This window comes from Equus caballus, chromosome 3 (assembly GCF_041296265.1).
Source record: "Equus caballus isolate H_3958 breed thoroughbred chromosome 3, TB-T2T, whole genome shotgun sequence".
NCBI lineage: Eukaryota > Metazoa > Chordata > Mammalia > Perissodactyla > Equidae > Equus > Equus caballus.
The window spans coordinates 50275898-50295400 of NC_091686.1; the positions used below are offsets into that span (position 1 = coordinate 50275898).

Sequence of the window (19503 nt, forward strand, 5' to 3'; positions counted from 1 at the left end):
TTCATTTATAAATAAGTTTATTTATAATGATATTTACATAATAAAAACAAAACACATGAAACTCACAAGTCATACAAAGAAACTGATGTATAATAAAAACAGCAATATAGACTGACAGGCAAAAATTTAAAGAAAGATTTAATAAAGAGTTAAATATCAAGTAGACAACTTTACTTCTAAATTTCACTTTGTCACCCACACTGCATTGGAGTTGAACAATGGCTCTCTCTTCAGGAGGTCCTGTACTGGAAATTCTGGAAACTGGTAAACTATATTTTGGTAAGAGTTTAAAGTTAATGACCTATTTCCATGCAGTACCTAATGCTGCCTTAACATGAAGTCACTTTCAGTCTGCTTTGAAGTGAAATAGCCTGTTAATATGTTCTGCCAGGCTAGAAAATGTCACCAACATTTTGCTGACACGTGGAGATGTGGCAGGAATAAACTACTGTTTCGAGAGGAAGGAGAAGTGGAGCAGAAGTGACTGGGCAACGGTTTCAAGAGAAGCAAAAGCCAGAAGGAAATCAATGAAAACATGCACAAGAATAGGCAGAGTAACAAGCACAGTTAGTGCAGTCGGGAAATGAACAGAAGGCGTTAACCCATGGAGCCAGGGAAGGGCTTCTTTAGTTACTACTCACTGGAAAACAACTTAGTGCCTAGCCAAACAAACCTGTTTGAACAGAAGTACTCGGGAGGACCTGGGGGTGTCAGTACATGGAATGCCACCTTTAAATTCAGGTTGAGTTCTTGTTGACAGTGGTGAACATCTGCTTCAAATAGCAATAAAATGAAAGCTATAGAATCTATACAGCTGCATCCTTTAAACTAACATAATAAAAAAGAACTTCAAATGAGACAAGCAAGAACAAGACATAAGCATTGTCAAATAAGGCACATGTAAAAATCTACACACGTTATCCAGTGAAAGACAATATATATATATTTAGAGGTAGAAATAATTACAAAAATACTGACATTTCTAAAGCATTAGCATATTTGTTACAAACAATCACCAACTAATCCCCATTCAGAAAACTGTTTTGTAAAATGATTATTCAACATCTTTAGGACTACATATTTGTGGCTTTTTTTGAAATTTCACATGTGAGCATCTGGAGAATTCAGTTAGTGGCAAAAAAGTTGTCCATACTATGAGAAATGTAATATGGAAATTATAAAAAGTTATAAATGTTCATAAACCCCATGGTCATCATAATGTAAATGTCCTTGAGTGCACCAAGTTGATATTTCCTCTTCAGTTAGGAACTCACAATTCCTCTCACAGGCCCATTGACGTCTTTAGTAACGTGGCTATATCTGCGGGCATACTCCCTTCGTCACCTGCAGGTCATAAAGTGGAGTTAAAAGTTTAATAACATATTTTATGAAATATATCCTCTCTCCAATTTTCTCTACCTTTGGTGAATTCCTAATTATCTTTCCAGGCTCCGTGTGCTTCAGTGCCACTCCCTGTTAAAATCCCCCCAAATCCCTACGTCTATTAGGGGTGCTGCCTCTGTGTTCGTGGTCGCAGTGCCAGCAGCGCAATGGACAGCTTCTGTTTCTGACTTGAGATATATAGATATAGATATAGATCTATAAAGACACAGAGATATAGTTTGCATCATATCCTACTCATATAGCACATATGGTTCCCTAAACAAAAACATTTATGTAACAAACTGAATAGTGAAAACAAAGACAGTAAAGCTTTCAAATCCTAACTGAACAGAAATCATTTCATCTACACCCTTATTTTCAGTCCAAAGACACATCCTGACTTAGAACTTAACCGCACGTCTACACAATATTGAGTACAGCGCACCAGTCGAGGATTAAAGCACCCACTGTAAATTGCCTTTTCCCAATGTCTGCCCCATATTTCAATTAAATGGGGCCCCAGTATCCAGACATTTATCCAGGAATTACTCAGGATATTCTAAGATGTGGAAAACATCCTGTGTCAAGGTGGCACAAAATGTAGTCAGCCTTAAGTCAATTAATCACTTAGATTGCTTTTAATTGAACTGATGTATTAGTTTACAATAATAATGGCATAGGTGACAATTCATAAATATTTGTACATTCATAGCCATGAATAATATTATAAATTAGATGTGGCTAAAAAGCAGCAAAACTAATTCCTTTTCTCCCTCTCTGTCACACCCCTCAGTTATAATCTAAAATTATGAGAGTCCTTTTACGTGCTCTTCTCCTGGCAGTGAAGAAACGTATGTACAGGACACAAACTCCTGCACGAACTCTCAGGGAACTCACTGACGTCCTTGCCTCCAAGCTCATCCACAGACTTGAAAACTGCCCATGAGATCTAAAGCGAAACTTGTCCTAAATTAACTGACACCATGAGTAAATAACTGGACAAATCCAGAACACAATAAGACAACAAGCATACAAATCGACAAGACAATAAGACTCTCCAAAATCCATTATTACTGAGGAGGGCAGGGAGAGGAGAAAAGAAGGAAACAGTGAGGGCACTCTTCTAAATCTAAAGATACTACAGATACAGTACAATAAAATGTAATGTGTGAACTCTGACTGGATCCTGTTTTTTAAAAAAAAGCTATAAAAAACATTAAGAGGATAATTGGAAAAAATCTGGATATGGATAATATATGATAATATTTGAAATTACTGACAATTTTCTTGGATGTAATAATGGTATTGTGGCAACTTAGAGGAATATGCTGAAATATTCAGAATGAAGTGTCATGTCTACAACTGACTTTGAAACGGTTCATTGGGAAAAAAAGGTAGATGAAGCAAACATCTTGAAATGTTACAACTGTTAGATCATTATACTTTCATCCACGATATGCTTTCAACATTTTTGCATGAAAATTTCCACAATAAAAAAGTTTTAAAAGGTAGAAAATTGATTAATGTAATCCCAGTAAGGGACATCAAAAACACTCACTTCACACCCAACCCACAACCTTATTCCAAAGCAGCAGTTTCTGACTAGCAGGCATCAGAAACACCGACCAGATGACTGAGTCCCATCCCCAGTTTCTGACTGAGCAGGGTTGGAGATGGGCTTGGGAATTTGCATATCAAATTGGCAGTGTCCCAGGTGGTACTGCTGCTGCCGCTGGTCAAGAGACTGCACTTTGAGAAGCACTAAGACAAGCTGTAGAAACAAAAATCTGACAAGCATATCTGAGAGGAACCGTGGTCTCTAATCTCTCACAGGTTGATGGAAAGGCGGTCATACAGATTGTTAACATAAAGCACATACATGCTCAATGACAGGTATGCCCTCTGTTCAGAGGAGAGGACTGCACTGTGAGACATCAAAGGAAGGTATCCGTGACTCCCACCAGGTTGGTGTCAAATTATTTAAATGAAACCAGGGGCAAAGCTAAAGACAAAATCACTATAGTTAAGAGATTAAATAAATAAAAGGCATTTCTGTATCCTTAGTCTACCAAATAAAACACATACTGGGAAAAACTGATATATATATAAATAGCTTTAACAAGACAAAGGAGGAAAATTTCCTGCAGAAGGGAAGAGTGGTAACTGGGGGGAAATTCTTCCCAACTACACATTTTAAAGCCAATGGCCTGAGAGCAGAGCTGAAGTAAGTTGCTGTTTTAACAGACACTTGATGAGAAAGAACAGAAGAAAAAGACAACAGTGGAGAGAGAAAGCGGTCAAGAAATTTGGAAGATGAAAAGAAGATGGAACAATGGAAACTGACTTTAGTAGAAGAGGCAAAGCAAAAACTTAGGTGCCTGCAGCTGAGAAATGCAAGAAGGCTCCTTTATACTCAGAATCCCCTCCCCACTGAAGCTCAGGACATGGAGGCCATGGGTGCTTCTGAAAGGTGGGGGACACATGGAGCTAAAAAGCAGGTTAAAGAGGGGCGACTCCTAAAGCCTGCCCCGCAGAGCAGCCATTTACCCCAGATGTGCAAAGCCTGACTTTTTGGAAAATGTGAACCACAGGAATGCTGGACACCGGGACATCAGAGGACAGCGAAGCTGTACTGGATCAGGAAAGCTACCCATGTGAATATGGCAACTACCTCCTCTCCCCCACGTCCCTCAGCTATAAGAACGCAGCCAGCAGGCTTATGCACCTCTCTCACCGTCCTCACTTCCGAAGAGAGGGGAGAGCATCTTTCTGGGGAAAAACTAGCCCATGAGAAATGACCTATAGTTAAAGATACTTAAAGACAGTGCAAGACAGTTTGGAGTCTGTCCAACAGTCAAACAGCTGAGTCCCCAAATTAAGTAACTATGATGGTTCTATTTAAAAACGTACTGTTAGGATAAAATTTATATATCTGGATGTTTGCTAGCATTGCTAAAAGAGAATTTAACCTAGGTATTTAATTGCTTTACTAAATTTGAAACGGTTCCCTAAACAAAATAATCAGGAAAACATGTTGCCTAGTGGAACTTGCCTTGCGAGTTCACTATATTGCTTTGGCTGAATAACCTGAAATTACAAGTTGCCATCTCCACACAAAGCCTAGAAACTGCTGTTAATTGTTTAAGTTATGATCTATCTACTCATCCTCACCCTTAAAGGTCTAACTCAGTTGCTTCTTACTCAAACTTTCTGTAATGGCCACCTCCCCAAGCTGGCACAGCACCCCAAAACAAAGGCTATACAGGAAGGCCACGTACTAGTTTCATCATCTGTCTTCCTCTCTGATGACAGATGAAAATGAATTGATCTCTTTATAGTACAGAGTGCCTAACAAGATACTGGGACATAGTAAATATTCAATGGAAGTCTGCTGAGTGGAAATGAACCATTATCAGTAATAGGAATATCCTTATTTATCAGAATACTGATATAATTGCTTGTTTCCAATTAAATTTAACATTAAATAAGAAAAGCAAGATGCAGAAGATTGCATGCTAACTTGTGTAAAAGGGAAAAATAACATATACACTTATTTACTTATATCTGCATAAAATAAGTGGTCATGCACTAAAAACCCTAATGTGTCACGTTCATGAAAGGGAAGCTGGTGACAGGGCAGGAAGGTGGCTTTGGTTTGCCCTTTTGTATCATTTGAATTTTGAACTACATGAACGCATTCTCTTTTCAAATGTATATACAAATAAATAAATAAAATCTTAATAAAAATAAAATATAAATATAAATAATCTTAAACTTCAAAAATTATTCTTTTCAAAAAGGTGGAGTGGAGGTTTTCTTATTTGAGGGTTCCCTCTGGTACCTAACCACTTCAATCTGAAATTAACAAATTTTTGAAAAAATGCATTTTATTGCACTCGTGTAATAAATATTTGCTATTCAAAATGAAATTAATGTAAATTTTAGATAATAAGTTAATATCATGCCATGTATTTTAAATCTCCGGATTCACAAATATTATCTATTAAGTAAATCATAAAACTGTGGATAAAATTATAGATCCAATTTTAATTTATTCCCAGGATGTTCTGGTGTCAGAGATAAGGCATGGAAGAGACAGAATTTTCCAAAATCAAAGTGTTTATATCAATTCTGGCAAAATGACCTTGGTTACTGCAGGACTTCTGAGATGAGCATGCTTGGCTTCCCCGAGGCCACCCTAAACTGTGCGCCAGTTAAGGGCTCAGACCATCTTTGTTATCCCCTTGCTACCGCTAACTTGACGCCTTTTCATATAAATAAATATTTAAGTTTCTGCTTATAAACAACTTACCTTCGTCTACTGTGGTCATATCTTGTTCTAGTTTCAATTTCTGTTGGTTAATTTTTAGCATGGATTCTTCGATCGTCCCTTGGCTTATTAATTTTATAACTAGTACTTCTCTAAGGAAAATACAAGATATGTCCATTGGTTACTTAATATAAAACTATTTGGATTACATATAAACTGTATAAATCATTTTAGAGTTCAATAAGACTAATTTGAAAATTGTGTAACAAATATATCCATAAATTCTCATTTTATTCAAACTATGTTTTCTGAGCATGTCACTTTTAAACATCTTTTCCTAGTAAAAATTATTAGTAAACCTATATTACAACAAACAATTCTGGGTTCAACTAGGTATCCCATTTTAAAAAGGAAAATGCTTTGCTTATCAGATTCCTGATAAGGTGCCGATAAATATTTGGTTCATAAATGAATATATCGATGTCTTTTGGAAATACAGTACAATGTTCCACAAAGAAAACATTGACTGTCTACTCTATACATGTGAAAGGAGAGTTGAATTATAATAGTTTTACCCCTTTATGGTCCTGTGACCAGTGTCAAAATTCAACTTCATCTGAAATAGCTACAATTGAAATAATCAATTTTCTCAAGGGTAACAGGGTAGCAATAGTATGTATATTACCAAGTCTATCTGGCTCTTAGATGGTTAATAAGCAAGTCTTTTCAATTATTAATCTTTTTCAAAGGGGCAGGATCATTGATAATACCTCATTTTCATTAGCGGCAGAACTATTTGGGGTAGGGGTAGGAGGTTATTTTAATTACTAGAAAATGAATAGGTTCACAGTGGAGTTCACATGCAACACTGCTGATATAGAATACATCAGCAGCCACATTTTCCTGAAAATATAAAAACTAAGGCAGGGCATCTGACAGACTATATTCTAATATTCTAGACAAATTAAACTGTCATTTAATTAAAAATAAATTTCAACTGAAAACACTTACTTAGTCTGGCCTACTCTATGGCATCTATCTTCTGCTTGTTTGTCATTGTAAGGATTACAGTCAATATCGTGAAGTATAACAACATTTGCTGAAGTCAGGTTTATTCCTAGACCACCAGCTTTTGTTGACAGCAGAAACACAAAGATATCCATATCGGTATTGAACTCATCAATTAGATGAATCCTGTAAGATAAATATATTAGGTTAAATTTCACTAAAAAGTATACGATTAAAACTGAAAACAGGGCCAGCCTGGTGGTGCAGTGGTTAAGTTCACACGTTCCGCTTTGGTGGCCCAAGGGTTAGCTGGTTCGGATCCCGGGTGTGGACATGGCACTGCTTGGCGAAAGCCATGCTGTGGCAGGCGTCCCACATAAAATAGAGGAAGATGGGCACGGATGTTAGTTCAGGGCCAGTCTTCCTCAGCAAAAAAGAGGAGGATTGGCAGCGGATGTTAGCTCAGGGCTAATCTTTCTCAAAAAACAAAAACAAAAACAAAAACAAAAAGAACTGAAAATAATCACATCACATAAAAAATAAACTTGAAGATGTAAATACCCGCTCTCAGCATTATTTTCCTGTAGCTGTTTTATTGAAAACTTTCTCAGTTCGCCAACTTCCTTTCTATACTATTTATCTCCCTACTATTTCTTACTTTAATTCAACTCTTCAAATATGATTAATTCCTAAAGGACCATTTTGTCCTTTGTTTAATGACTTCTGGCTTATCTAAGTTCTGCTGTGGCTTTTCCATCTTTAACCTTCTCAGAAGTCTGTCAGCTGCTACTTGCAGATACTAGACCCGATGAGCTAAGATCTCAGGATCAAACCACAGGGGTGTATTCTTCTCTTCTAGCAGGACTTCTATCCTTACTCTAACACAGGAAAAAATAACAACCCAAAAGATGCCATGCAGTTGAACCACAGTAGAAAAAGCATTCCTTTTTTTTTATTTTTAAGATAACCTTTTTAACTTTTGGGAATTAAAAAAGAATTAACCAAACTTAGTCAATTACCCTGAAAATGTGAAAAGCCCAAGATTTTAAAACAACCTTGGTTTAAAGATAAGGCACTTCAGACTTTGAATGATTTTTAAAGTTAGGGGAAAAAACTGATGAGTATACAATTCTAATAGCTGTTTAAAAATCTATTTGTATGCAACTCAGACCAAAAAATTAAAAGAAAATTTTCCTCATCTAATGTAATGACTTGAAGTAAGCAAGCAATACAATTCTATCAAACGCTCTAGACATTTAAAATTCTAACATTTATTCCCATTTGAGGGTAAGGTAGAGAGAGATTTTCTGAAACCAAAGTGAAGTATACCAACCTTTCAGAAATCTGAGTCTTTCCATCTAATCTGAGGTATCTATGCTGATGATGTTTTAAGAGAACCTCTAAAATATCCAGCATCATGGTAAACTGGCTAAATAATACAACCCTATCGCCCTGTGAAAATACAGACATGGATTAGACAAATGGAAAAATAAAATCAGACATAAGTATCTAATGACTAAGTACTTCTTTAATAAAAATCAAGTAATCATAGCTAGGGTAAATTTCTTGTTTTAAATTATATAGAAATAAATTACCTTAACTTCTAAACTTCAGACCTAAAGTTTAATTCTCAGTTTTGACTTTTAAGGATAGTAAATGGGAATAGCTAGGAAAGCACTACTTGGATTGCGATCCTACAATTTTAAGCTACTTCACACACAAACTGTACTACCATTTAACAGTAGCTTCAAAATACTCATTTTGAAGCAATCATACAGATTACCAGCTATGAAATGATGACAAGATCACTTTTTAAAAACATCAACATAGATGTATTCTACTAACTTCTATTTTTCTTTCTGAGGTTTAATGGAGGAAAAGTATTCAGGAAAACATATGCCCAAATATATCCAAAAAATGCTCAAAACACTAGTTTCTAGGAGACTGCAGAAAAGCACAGGCTAAAGCTTCAGGAAAGTAAAATCATGCCAGAATTGTTTTCAAGAAGTTTAACTAAGTGGATAATACAAAAGGAGCAGCATTCTTCTTTAATACCTTCTGTTTTAATTCAGACAAGATGCGGCCTAAAACTCGGAATTTTCCAGAATCTAAAATCAAGTCCATGTCTAACTGGAAGTTATTAATGTGTCGATACTGTTTACAAAGTACATGTAATTCAAAGTCTGTCATAACTTCCATATCTTCAAAGATCAGGTCTGGGTTAGCCTCACAATGTGTAGGTTCCTCAAAACAAAACAAAACAATATACACTTCAATATAAAATAATTTATAACACGATCAGAAAAACCTAATAGAATTGTTCACATTTGATAAAATATCTAAATCAAAGAACATTTTAGTGCAACAGAGTTTAGCAAAGGAAATTAATTTTCATTTTTTAGGTAAAATCAAGGGAGAAAAGTTCTTACTGTTTTAAAGATAACATACTGAAATATTTACAGATGAAATACTGCCTAGAATTTGGTTCAAAATCCCCAGGAGGGGTATGGATGAAACCACAGTAGAGTCATGCCAGACGATAACTGTAGAAAATGAGTGATGGCCACACTGGCAGAGGATTTTGTTATACAATTCTCTCTATTTTCACATGTTTGAAACCTACCATAAGTTTAAAATAATATTAAAAAAATTAAAAAGCAAATGGTTGCTTTCAACACAAAACTCTATATGGAGAAATAAGGGAGAACATAGCAAAAATAAAGAGTATTGGCTAAAACTATAGACAAAATATGATAAAGAAGAAAGAAAAAGAAGAAAATAAGTGGGGAGAAATGACTCACTAGCCAAGACATAAAATCTGAGAGATCTTTTTGGTAAAAAAAGGAATAAATAAAATAAAGAAGTACATTATGGAAGTCTAGATCAGGAGCTGGCAATGTTTTTCTGTAAAGGGCAAGACAGTAAATATTTTAGGCTCTGTAGTCAAAATGATCTGTTTCAAAACTACTCAACTCCATCCTTGTTTTGAGAAAGCATTGAGACAACACAGAAACAAAAGTGTGTGGCTGGGTTAGAATAAAAACTTACAAAAACAGTCACAGATGTATTTGGCCCTAAGGTCATAGTCTGCTGACTTGATGCAGATTGTCAGCCTGTCTTAAGCTCCCCCAAATTATCTTAAACTTTGTCTTAAAAATATTTTTCTGGAGCAGGGTTGGCCTGTTTGCCCACAGTGGTTAAGTTCGTGTGCTCCACTTTGATGGCCCGGGGTTCGCAGGTTCAGATTCTGGGTGTGGACCCACACACTGCCCATCAAGCCATGCTGTGGTGGCATCCCAGATACAAAATGGAGGAAGACTGACACAGATGTTAGCTCAGTGACAATCTTCCTCAAGCAAAAAAAGAGGAAGACTGGCAACAGAGGTTAGCTCAGGGCCAATCTTCCTCACCAAAAGAAAAAAAATGTTTCCTTAACTGTGTGGTTCGAGGGTCAATATGTTCATTAGATTTAACGATCTGATTTCTAGCCTAACAATTTAACTTCATGTTTAATAGTGTTAATAAAGCTTAATGTTAGCATAATATGAAATCCTACCTTTAGCATAAGCTGAGACATTTCCTTGAGTTTTTCAGCTGTGTAATATTGGCGATGTAATAAAGGATGATTGGCCATTTTTCTCAATTGCATCATGACATTGCACATTTCTGTGTTTTTTTCTGTGATCCAAAGAATACACATTAAAAAAAAAAAAACAAAAATGAAGCTGACAGCTGTTTGTTGAAATACATCTCAATGCAAACAAAAAGTTTTAAAATTAGTTCTTCAAATTCCAACTAATTTTCTAAAATGAGCAAATCCCACTATCACGTGACTAGACAAAATGCAGCCCCAGCACAGGATTATTTTTCACATAAAATTGTGACAAGCAGATTATACCCATGTTATTGATAGATTTTTTCAATCTGTTGAAGAGACCCAAATAGAGTTGCTCCTGCTTCTCTGACATTGCACACAGCTCGATTTGGTCCTTCTTGGGGGGCAGCTGCTTGAGAACCTGAGAAAGAAAAACAGCTGAAGCACATCATCCAAATAAAGAGGAAAACAGAGTGTTAAAAACCAATCATAATAAAATAGATGCAAATAAGAGTTACCTCTTCTTTTACTCTTCTGAGAATAAATGGTTTTATAATTTGTTTTGCATGTGCTATTCTCTCCTTTTCATAAATACTTTGCTCATCTGCTGATTTCTAAGTAAAATAAGAACATACTCTTTTAAAAATTATTCATTTAAATGATCACAATAACAATATTAAATAACATGAAAATCTCCCTCACTACAATCTGAGTTATTTTCCCCAGAAACTCAATTCATCCTAGACGGAACTTCATATTCGAATTTTGGACTATAATCTACTTCTTAAGGCTCCACATGTTTTTTGAGGTTTTGTGAAACGTAATCGTGTACTCTGCTGAGGTAACGAAATTGAACTGTGCTAGGCTGGTGTTCAGAAGTCATTAACTGAGGAGTCATTACTGATCACCTAGATAACTCTCATGAAAAAAAGTGTGTGTGTGTGTGTGTAAGGGATTGGAGGGTGGGGGGTGGGTAGAGGGAAGAGAGAGAGAGAGAAAGGCAGAAAACTTGTATTTATTTGTGGAAAATGGTCCCAAAAGAAAGCTAGAGCATGTGGTCTAAAAAATGAGGATAGTTTCCTAGTCAAAACCTGTTAGTTTTGGAGAATTAAAGAAGTGGACTTTTATTCTAAGATGTGAAGGAGATCTCCAATATCCTGTGATCTGCCAGGCTATCAAGTGGGAGGAAACAGATTAGTGAAAAAAAGGCAGTTAATTTGCAGTGAAAGAATATCATAGAAAACTCTTGCAAAATATATGTGACTTGGGAGAGAGTCAAGAATCTAGATAAACATCACTGTACTAGAAAATTTGGGCGTTCTTGAAAATTATACTATACCTTTGCTAAGCAACAGAGAGAAAACTAACCAGGTTTTCTTCTAGATAGGATTTCGTTACTGTAACTTTTGGAAATTGTTACTTTTGTATTTACGGACTTTTATTTCAAAACGGTACTTCTTTCCCAGTAGAGGAATTTTCTAGATAATCTACCTCTGCCCAGTTCTACATTTTACCCATTAAAAAAATGCTAATTTACTTGACTAATTTTAATAAAGAATATACAATGCTCAAACTTTCCCCACATACTACATATCTGAGCTCTCTACTAATTTAAAATTATCATTCTTAAGAAAATTAGGATATTAAAAACCAAAACTTTTAGATACTGGTTATAGAAGTCATTATTTTCCACTGTATTGTGGGCGACTTCCCAACTCATCCAAATAAAGGGATATCAACTACTTAAACTTATTTCATAGTGTATATGCACAATGAAAACAGGAAAAAGAGACAACATAGAAAAATGGCCCAGGTAAAACACAAAATATCCTATTTTGGATAAAATATGAATTTATGCTTACTGTCTTAGAAGAAAACATTCTTCGTATTTCACTGGTGCTACTACTAAACATGTGTGGCATAACAAAATTCAACAGCGACATAAGTTCTAACAGATTATTCTGGACAGGTGTGCCTGTGAGTAGCAGACGATTATTTGCCTGTGAATGAAGACGAAATTTAGATTAGGTTTTTTTTAGAGCCACATTCTTTTTGTCTACTGTCCTCAGTGGGAAAGAAAAAAATTAAAACCATTATTAATAATCTAATATTCTGTGACAAAAGATTAGTAATTTACAAAAATTATCTATTGTACTTTAAGGCAGAATGTGAAACAAATGGTTTCATTTTCTAAGTAGGTAACTTGTGTCTTCATATCTCTTTTATGAGGTAATGAAAGAAGAGACATTATAGTTGATATTCATAAAGTTTATCGTATAGAACAGTGGTTGGTAAGTTGAGGCTCATGAGCTAAGAATGGTTTTTACATTTTTAAAGGGTTTAAAAAAACCCAGAAAACAAAAAGCAGAGAACAAGTGACAGAGGCTGAATAGCCCACAAAGCATGGAATATTTACTATCTGGCCCTTTACAAAAAGTTGCTGACCCCTGATATAAAATACTATATACATTAAAATACATAATCTAAAATTTTATCATAATCAGAAAAATTCACAGAACACTCTCTTACGTTAATCGTCATAAGGTGCTGGTATCGGATGGAGCCCATATTCTTCAGCATATGGCCCTCATCAAAAATTGCATAATTAAGTTTCAGCCGTCGAAATAGACTACGGTCATCGGAACTGCTGATTGCACAATTATACCTGTCACCAAAGAAAAAGAAATCTCTAACGTTATACTGCTAAGAGGCTGGACTCTAGTGGGACTTAAGGTTTTCTAAAATTATTTTTATTTAGACATTTCTAATAGCCAGTATCTAAAAGATACCACCAGACACAGCTGATGCTCAAATAAACACTGATGCACTTGTATCCAATAATTATTGATGTACATTAACTAAGTTATAAAAGATGCAATATGTAGCTAAAGAAATTTCAATGTTATACACAACTAAGATGAGGTCAATTTGGGTACAATTTATATGTAATCTGCCATTGTTATACACTTTACTTCATGAACTGTTATATTTTATGAAGAAGCAGGGAAAAAGGACACGAAGCTTAGACATTTCAGTTGAGAACTTAATACTACTGTGTTAAACTAATAGAGTAGATCCAAGAAATGAGAGTTAATAGCAGCCAGCAGTACAAGACTACATATGAAAATGGGGTCCACTTTATTAAGACAAATTTTGGATGAATTCTTTTAATCATGGCCTCCTATAGAAGTCAGTAGAGAGAAATAATAACCACATAGTGACAGCTACAATGAAGCCTGAAATAACCTATAAAATAATTGCAACACGAGAGCATTAAGTTTTCTGCTAGATATTTAAGCCGAATAGTCACTACCAAGGAATGATTAACTTATTCAATGTATATTTTCCATCCTTATTTCTATTCTAACTCAAATTTTTCATTAAGAGAGATTTCATAGTTATTAGTAACACTTGTTTATAAGCTATAATATTTATCAATCATTTTGGTGGGATATCTTAGATTTTACTTCAAGTTTAAATGAGAGTTTTATTATAAGATTATGCTTTTTAATCAAGTTATGAAAACTGTCTTATAAGCACTGTCAATCACCTAATGTACTAGCAAAATCTGCTATCTTGGTGTTATACACCAAACTGAAAACTGTCTGAATCCCCAACATAAGTCATTCCATTACTTTATTTGCATTGTTCTTAGCACAGACTTTCCCTCATATTACTACTACTATTTTTAAAGATTTTAAAAAATTATTGGTGGGCTGCACAAAACGTTTTTTCCAAAAATTTTTTTTTCTCAATACTTACGTGGTCACAATTACATTGTATTCTTCATATTTACTATGAATGTTATACCTAATCTGTTTACGCTCTTCTTGAGAACCTAGAATTTAAAAACAATACACACATACTGATTGTATTTTTTGTACTTTATTATCTATTAGGATTTTTTAAAATTTCCAAAATTAAAAGGAAAATGACATTTTCTTACCATAGTAACAGAGCACCTTTAAAGTGGGGCACCATAAATTAACTTCTCTTAACCAGTTATCTATGAACAAAAGAGATATTACTCGCACCTGCTGTTATAGGGGACGTGCGCGCAGTGAAATGAACACTGAACTTTGGCAAGTTATACCCAGAAACTGTCCTCTTATAAAATAATACAAGATGACTTTTTAAAATCACAGACCCTTCACAATTTTACTCCTGATGATTAAAATGATTTTGAGGTGGCATCAAAATGAAGGGCAGAGGACCAACCATTATCTTTATAGATGATATTAATTTCTAACTGAAAGAGATTTTTTGGGGTCATGTTCATGTGTATAAACGTTCTCTTATTCTGCTCTACATCCAATCAATTGAGAAAGAAGGGAAAAGTAATCTGAGTGGGAATGAACTGCATACTTCTCATTCAATAAATGTTTACTTTCATATTTAAAAGCACTTAGTTTCTCTTAGTTACTCGTTAAAGCAATTTAAAAATATTATCAAAACAAAATAAATGATCCTATCAAACGGCCCTTGATCTGTAATAATTTACAAGCTAAATAACTGACTTAAATTTGATTTATTTTCTTTTAAAAGACTTTCAGTACAATCAAACACACACATACCTACAAGGGGAAAACAGGTGTAAGGAGACCATAGAAATTAACATTCACCTCCAAAACTAAGAAATCCCACATACACGCATGGTTTTTCTTTTCCCTATATAAAACACTATACAGACAAGGACGGCTGTCCACAGTATTACAAACCTATAGTTGATGCTGGAACAACGATCAAATGAGGACCTTTATTACCCTCCTGATAGAGGTATGCCAGGAATGCAATGGCTTGAATAGTTTTTCCTAGGCCCTAAAATTGAAAGTTTAAAAGACAATATATGAAATTTAAAAATAAACAAAAACCAAATAAATACTGGAAAAATACAAAAGAAAAAAGTGAATTTCTAGTTTTATTTATTTTTGATTCCCCATAATGCAACTCTATGAGAATTTCTACTATGATCTTAGTTCTCAATGACAGATAAAACAAAACAGATCACAATCTCCAAGTGACACTACAACTTAGTTTAGTGAGCGGGATGTATCTCAGCTGCTAATTAATATGGGACGCACATTAATATGGAAGACCTTTGCATTGTATATAAAGGATATAATCTTGGTAATTGTTTTATATAAAGCAAATGGTTAATAAACACTAGACAGACTGAGGACAATGTTCCAATGACTAACTGGGTTTGAATATATGTCTATTCTATTACCCAGCAATTCCACTCCTAATATATTCAAGAGACATGAGAGCGTATGTCCACAAAAGATTTGGGTAAGAATGTTCATAGTAGTTTTATTATAATAGCCAAACACTGGAAATAACCTAAATTTCCATCAACAGGAGAACGAATAAACAAGTTGTAGCCTATTTATACTATTACCACACACCAATAAAACACACAAACTACTGATACATTTAAGAACATGGGTGAATCTCAGTAACTTTATGAGGCACCAAATGAACCAGAAACAAATGGTAGATACTGTATGGTTCTATTTATATCAAGTTCAAAATCAGAAAAAATTAACCTGTGTTGACAGGTATCAGGGGTGGTGTAATGACTGAAAAGGAACATGAGGAAGCTTTTTGGGATGAGAGAAATGTTGATCTGGGAAGTGCTCACATGGGTGTACAGATATGTAAAAAGTCACTAAGCTGAACTGCAGGTAAATTATATATCAATAAAGCACTGGGTTTTTTTCTTTTTTAAAAAGCCTACTGAGGTAGTTAACTTCTAAGTGGAGCTAAATATTACCAACTGAATTGCCAGCCCCGCCCCTACTCCAAATTCATGTGCTGAAGCCCTAACCCCTAATGTGACTGTATTTGGAGACAGGGCCTTCAAGAAAGTAATTAAGGTTAAATGAGGTCACAAGGATGGGGACCCAATCCTCATCTTAAAAGAAGAGAAAGAGACACCAGGGATGTGCATGCACAGAGAAAAAGCCATGTGAGGACACAGTAAGAAGGACACTTGCAAACAAAGGAGAGAGGCCTCAGGAGAAACCAAACCTGCTAACACCTTCATCTTGGACTTCCAGCCTCCAAAACTGTAAGAAATAACTTTCTGTTTAGGTCACCTAGTCTTTGGTGTTTTGTTACGGCAGCCCTAGCAAACTAAGATAATAACTTATAAATACTGTGCTCTACAGGTTACAAATATAGTTTCGCATAACATACCTCATTTGATACTAAATATAATCTTATAATATAAAAACTACCTAGGTTTTATTAACAGTGGCTTGAGATTAGGTCATTTGATAAGGATTAGACAGCCCATGAAAGGCAAAGTTGGTACCCAAAACTCAGATTTGATTCCCAAGTCCAGTTTCTGACAACTGTAAACATTCTATACTCTAAACTAATTTCTATAACTATTTTGAAATCCTGCATATATTATTCACTTTTCTATCAGATAAACAGCATCCTTGTTTGATGTGTGTGCATCTTTGTATCATGTACATGTGGGAATAGTCTTAAAGTACTAAAGATTACTAGACACTAACTAGAGAACAAGGGTCATTTTCCTCATTAATTTTTATTTTAGAAATCTATACACAATGTAATACATATATAGTCAATAAATATTTTCTCCACTGAACATGACTCATTTTTTTTTGGCGGAAGATTAGCCCTGGGCTAACATGTGCTGCCAATCCTCCTCTTTTTGCTGAGGAAGACTGGCCCTGGGCTAACATCTGTACCCATCTTCCTCTACTTTATATGTGGGACATCTGCCACAGCATGGCTTGACAACTGGTTCACACTTGGGATCCGAACTGGCGAACCTTGGGCCACTGAAGCGGAACGTGCAAACTTAACCACTGTGCCACCGGGCTGGCCCCGAACATGACTCATTTTTAACAAACACTTTTCAAAAAGGATAGCCGGAAGAAGGAAGGTAAGGTTAGATTAAATATCAAGTTTCTCTGTGACAATACCTGGACTACTGGCTGTAATGAACTTCCTAAGCTTAGCTTCAAGCATTTGTGATTTGGGAAAGAAGAGAAACTCAGACAAACCTAATAAAAGTAAAATGGCAGAAATGATGGTGATGATGTTGCTGTGGGTTTACTCACTGCCAAGGACAGGTATCTATGATACATTTTAAAGGCAGCTATACAAAAGCCCATATAATATAGCATCATTTAGTATTAGATATATATGTATATGTATGTATGGATCGATGTATGCACACACAAACATACATCTGCAGAAGAAAATAATCTAGAAAGAAATACACCAAAATAGTACTTAAGGTGGTAGGATTACAGGTGATTTTGACATTTTTTGGTATTTTTACATGATGTCTAATTTTTAAACTCATATGCTAATTTGGTAATCTGAAAGGCTACAAACCCACTTTCATTTTGGGGGGCGCAGTGAGGAGGCTAGAGCTAAGACAGGCAACAGGAGAGACTGAGGTGAGAACAGTCAACTACAGAGTCAAGAGAAAATTTCATCTTTTAAATGACAGCACGGATGTCTTTTAATGACAAATCCTAGAAATAGAGTACTACTTACCATTTCATCCGCCAAAATGCCATTAAGTCCATGTTTATGTACCAGCGCCAGCCAATTCAAACCAACCTTCTGATAGGGCTTGAGTGACAAACTGGTAAAGAGAGAGTTACCAAATATTATAGATTTATACTTCATGAGTTTCCTCCACTCATTTCCTGACGTGAGGTTTAGGTCTACAATGCACACACAAACTGAATTACCTAGGTCTAGTCTTACCTTTAAACTTACTGTCATAAGCTATTTATATTTACTTAAGAAAATGAGCCCAAAACATAATACAGTTTTTTTATCTTCTCAAATTTAATTCTCTTATATGTTCATTTATTTCTTCTGGCAGTAAGAATTACAAAATATAATGTAATAATGTATGTCACCAAATTAACCAGTTCCACAAATGATCAGAGTATTAACTATGATAACATATTACTAACATTTACACTAGAAAATTGTACTGTACTGATTTGGATTTTAGCCCATTAAGGAACTTAAAGTATTCAGATAAAAACACAAGTAAAATGTGCTACTTTGCCAGGCTGATTTAACATTTTCTGAATGAATGCCAATCACCTCTAATGTCAGTGGCATGGATAGTTCTGGCATGTGATGTATGTGTGTATCTGTTTGAACTACGTATAAATGTAAATTTGCTAGACATCAATGAACAACAGTGAGTAGAAAATACCTGATAAGTCTCAAAAATCTTATTTAATTTGGAAATATATAAACAGATTAATCCCTGGGAATAACTTGTTTGGAAGGTATTAATGGGAGGGTGATAATGGACAAAAACAATAGTTTTTTTAAAAAGTTCAAGTGGTTAAAAACAGTTATTTACTAAACATCTATTAATTACAGATACACAAAGATATCACTTTCCAGCATCACCTCATTTAATCTTGTAACATTCTATAAAGGTAAGTATTATCATCATTTTAACAGATGAAAAAGCATGAGGCTCAGTAATTTTCCTGAGGTTCCACAGCTACAAAGTGTTATGGCTAAGATTTTAACTCGGGAAGTCTCTCTCACGTGGATCTTTGTCTCATGATCACTAGGAGAGCACACACCCCACACTAACATGAAAACCTAGGACAAGGCCATGCCTTCCATTCTCCAGCTTTTATCTTGTCCCCTTAATTTCCTGTTACACAGACTATGTGCACACAGGGAAGGGGTCTGGACATAACTATGGTATAATAAATGGTTAAGGGATCAAATTCCGAAATCAAGACATCTTAATTAGAACAGAGGTAAAAGAGATGGAGGGGAAAGATATCCATCTTAAATCAGAATCTATGTCTCAACTCTGGGATGTGCAATCTATAAAACACGTCTCATTTGAAAAAATTAAAAGTATAGGTAGGAAAAACTCAGTAGTATTGCTTAAGTCTTTACATTTCATTTTTTAAAATGTCTTTGCCTTCTTGGACTACAAAACTAATAATAAATAACATACTATCACAGATATCTTAATTTCCAGATACAAAGGAATTCTTTCTATTACAGTAGCGATAAGAGCAAACGCCAATATTGGAATGTTTACCATATTCCAGACATTATACGATGGGTTTTACATGAATTATTACTTTATTTAACCTACATTATAAAGTAGATACTATTATTATCCCCATTTTACAGACGAGAAGTTCTCTGGGACAGAGAAGTAAAGTTACTTGCCCAAGGTCACAAGCTATCCAAATCCACG

General features: G+C 35.0%; 1 protein-coding gene across 5 annotated transcripts in view; it reads right to left on the bottom strand.

Annotated features, from left to right (window-relative positions):
• SMARCAD1 (SWI/SNF-related, matrix-associated actin-dependent regulator of chromatin, subfamily a, containing DEAD/H box 1) overlaps positions 1 to 19503 on the bottom strand; it is a 79308-nt gene continuing 59805 nt past the window's right edge. For all 5 annotated transcript variants that reach the window (XM_005608614.4, XM_005608616.4, XM_005608615.4 and 2 more), the window contains 14 exons: positions 17799 to 17889; positions 14975 to 15074; positions 14203 to 14262; positions 14019 to 14094; positions 12786 to 12921; positions 12119 to 12256; positions 10775 to 10870; positions 10560 to 10677; positions 10218 to 10339; positions 8717 to 8905; positions 7995 to 8113; positions 6665 to 6847; positions 5696 to 5805; positions 1 to 1344 (listed from right to left, as the gene is read on the bottom strand). In XM_005608614.4, coding sequence (XP_005608671.1) covers positions 1283 to 1344; positions 5696 to 5805; positions 6665 to 6847; positions 7995 to 8113; positions 8717 to 8905; positions 10218 to 10339; positions 10560 to 10677; positions 10775 to 10870; positions 12119 to 12256; positions 12786 to 12921; positions 14019 to 14094; positions 14203 to 14262; positions 14975 to 15074; positions 17799 to 17889 — 1600 coding nt within the window. In that variant the 3' untranslated portion in view covers positions 1 to 1282. The remainder of the gene's footprint in view (positions 1345 to 5695; positions 5806 to 6664; positions 6848 to 7994; positions 8114 to 8716; positions 8906 to 10217; positions 10340 to 10559; positions 10678 to 10774; positions 10871 to 12118; positions 12257 to 12785; positions 12922 to 14018; positions 14095 to 14202; positions 14263 to 14974; positions 15075 to 17798; positions 17890 to 19503) is intronic.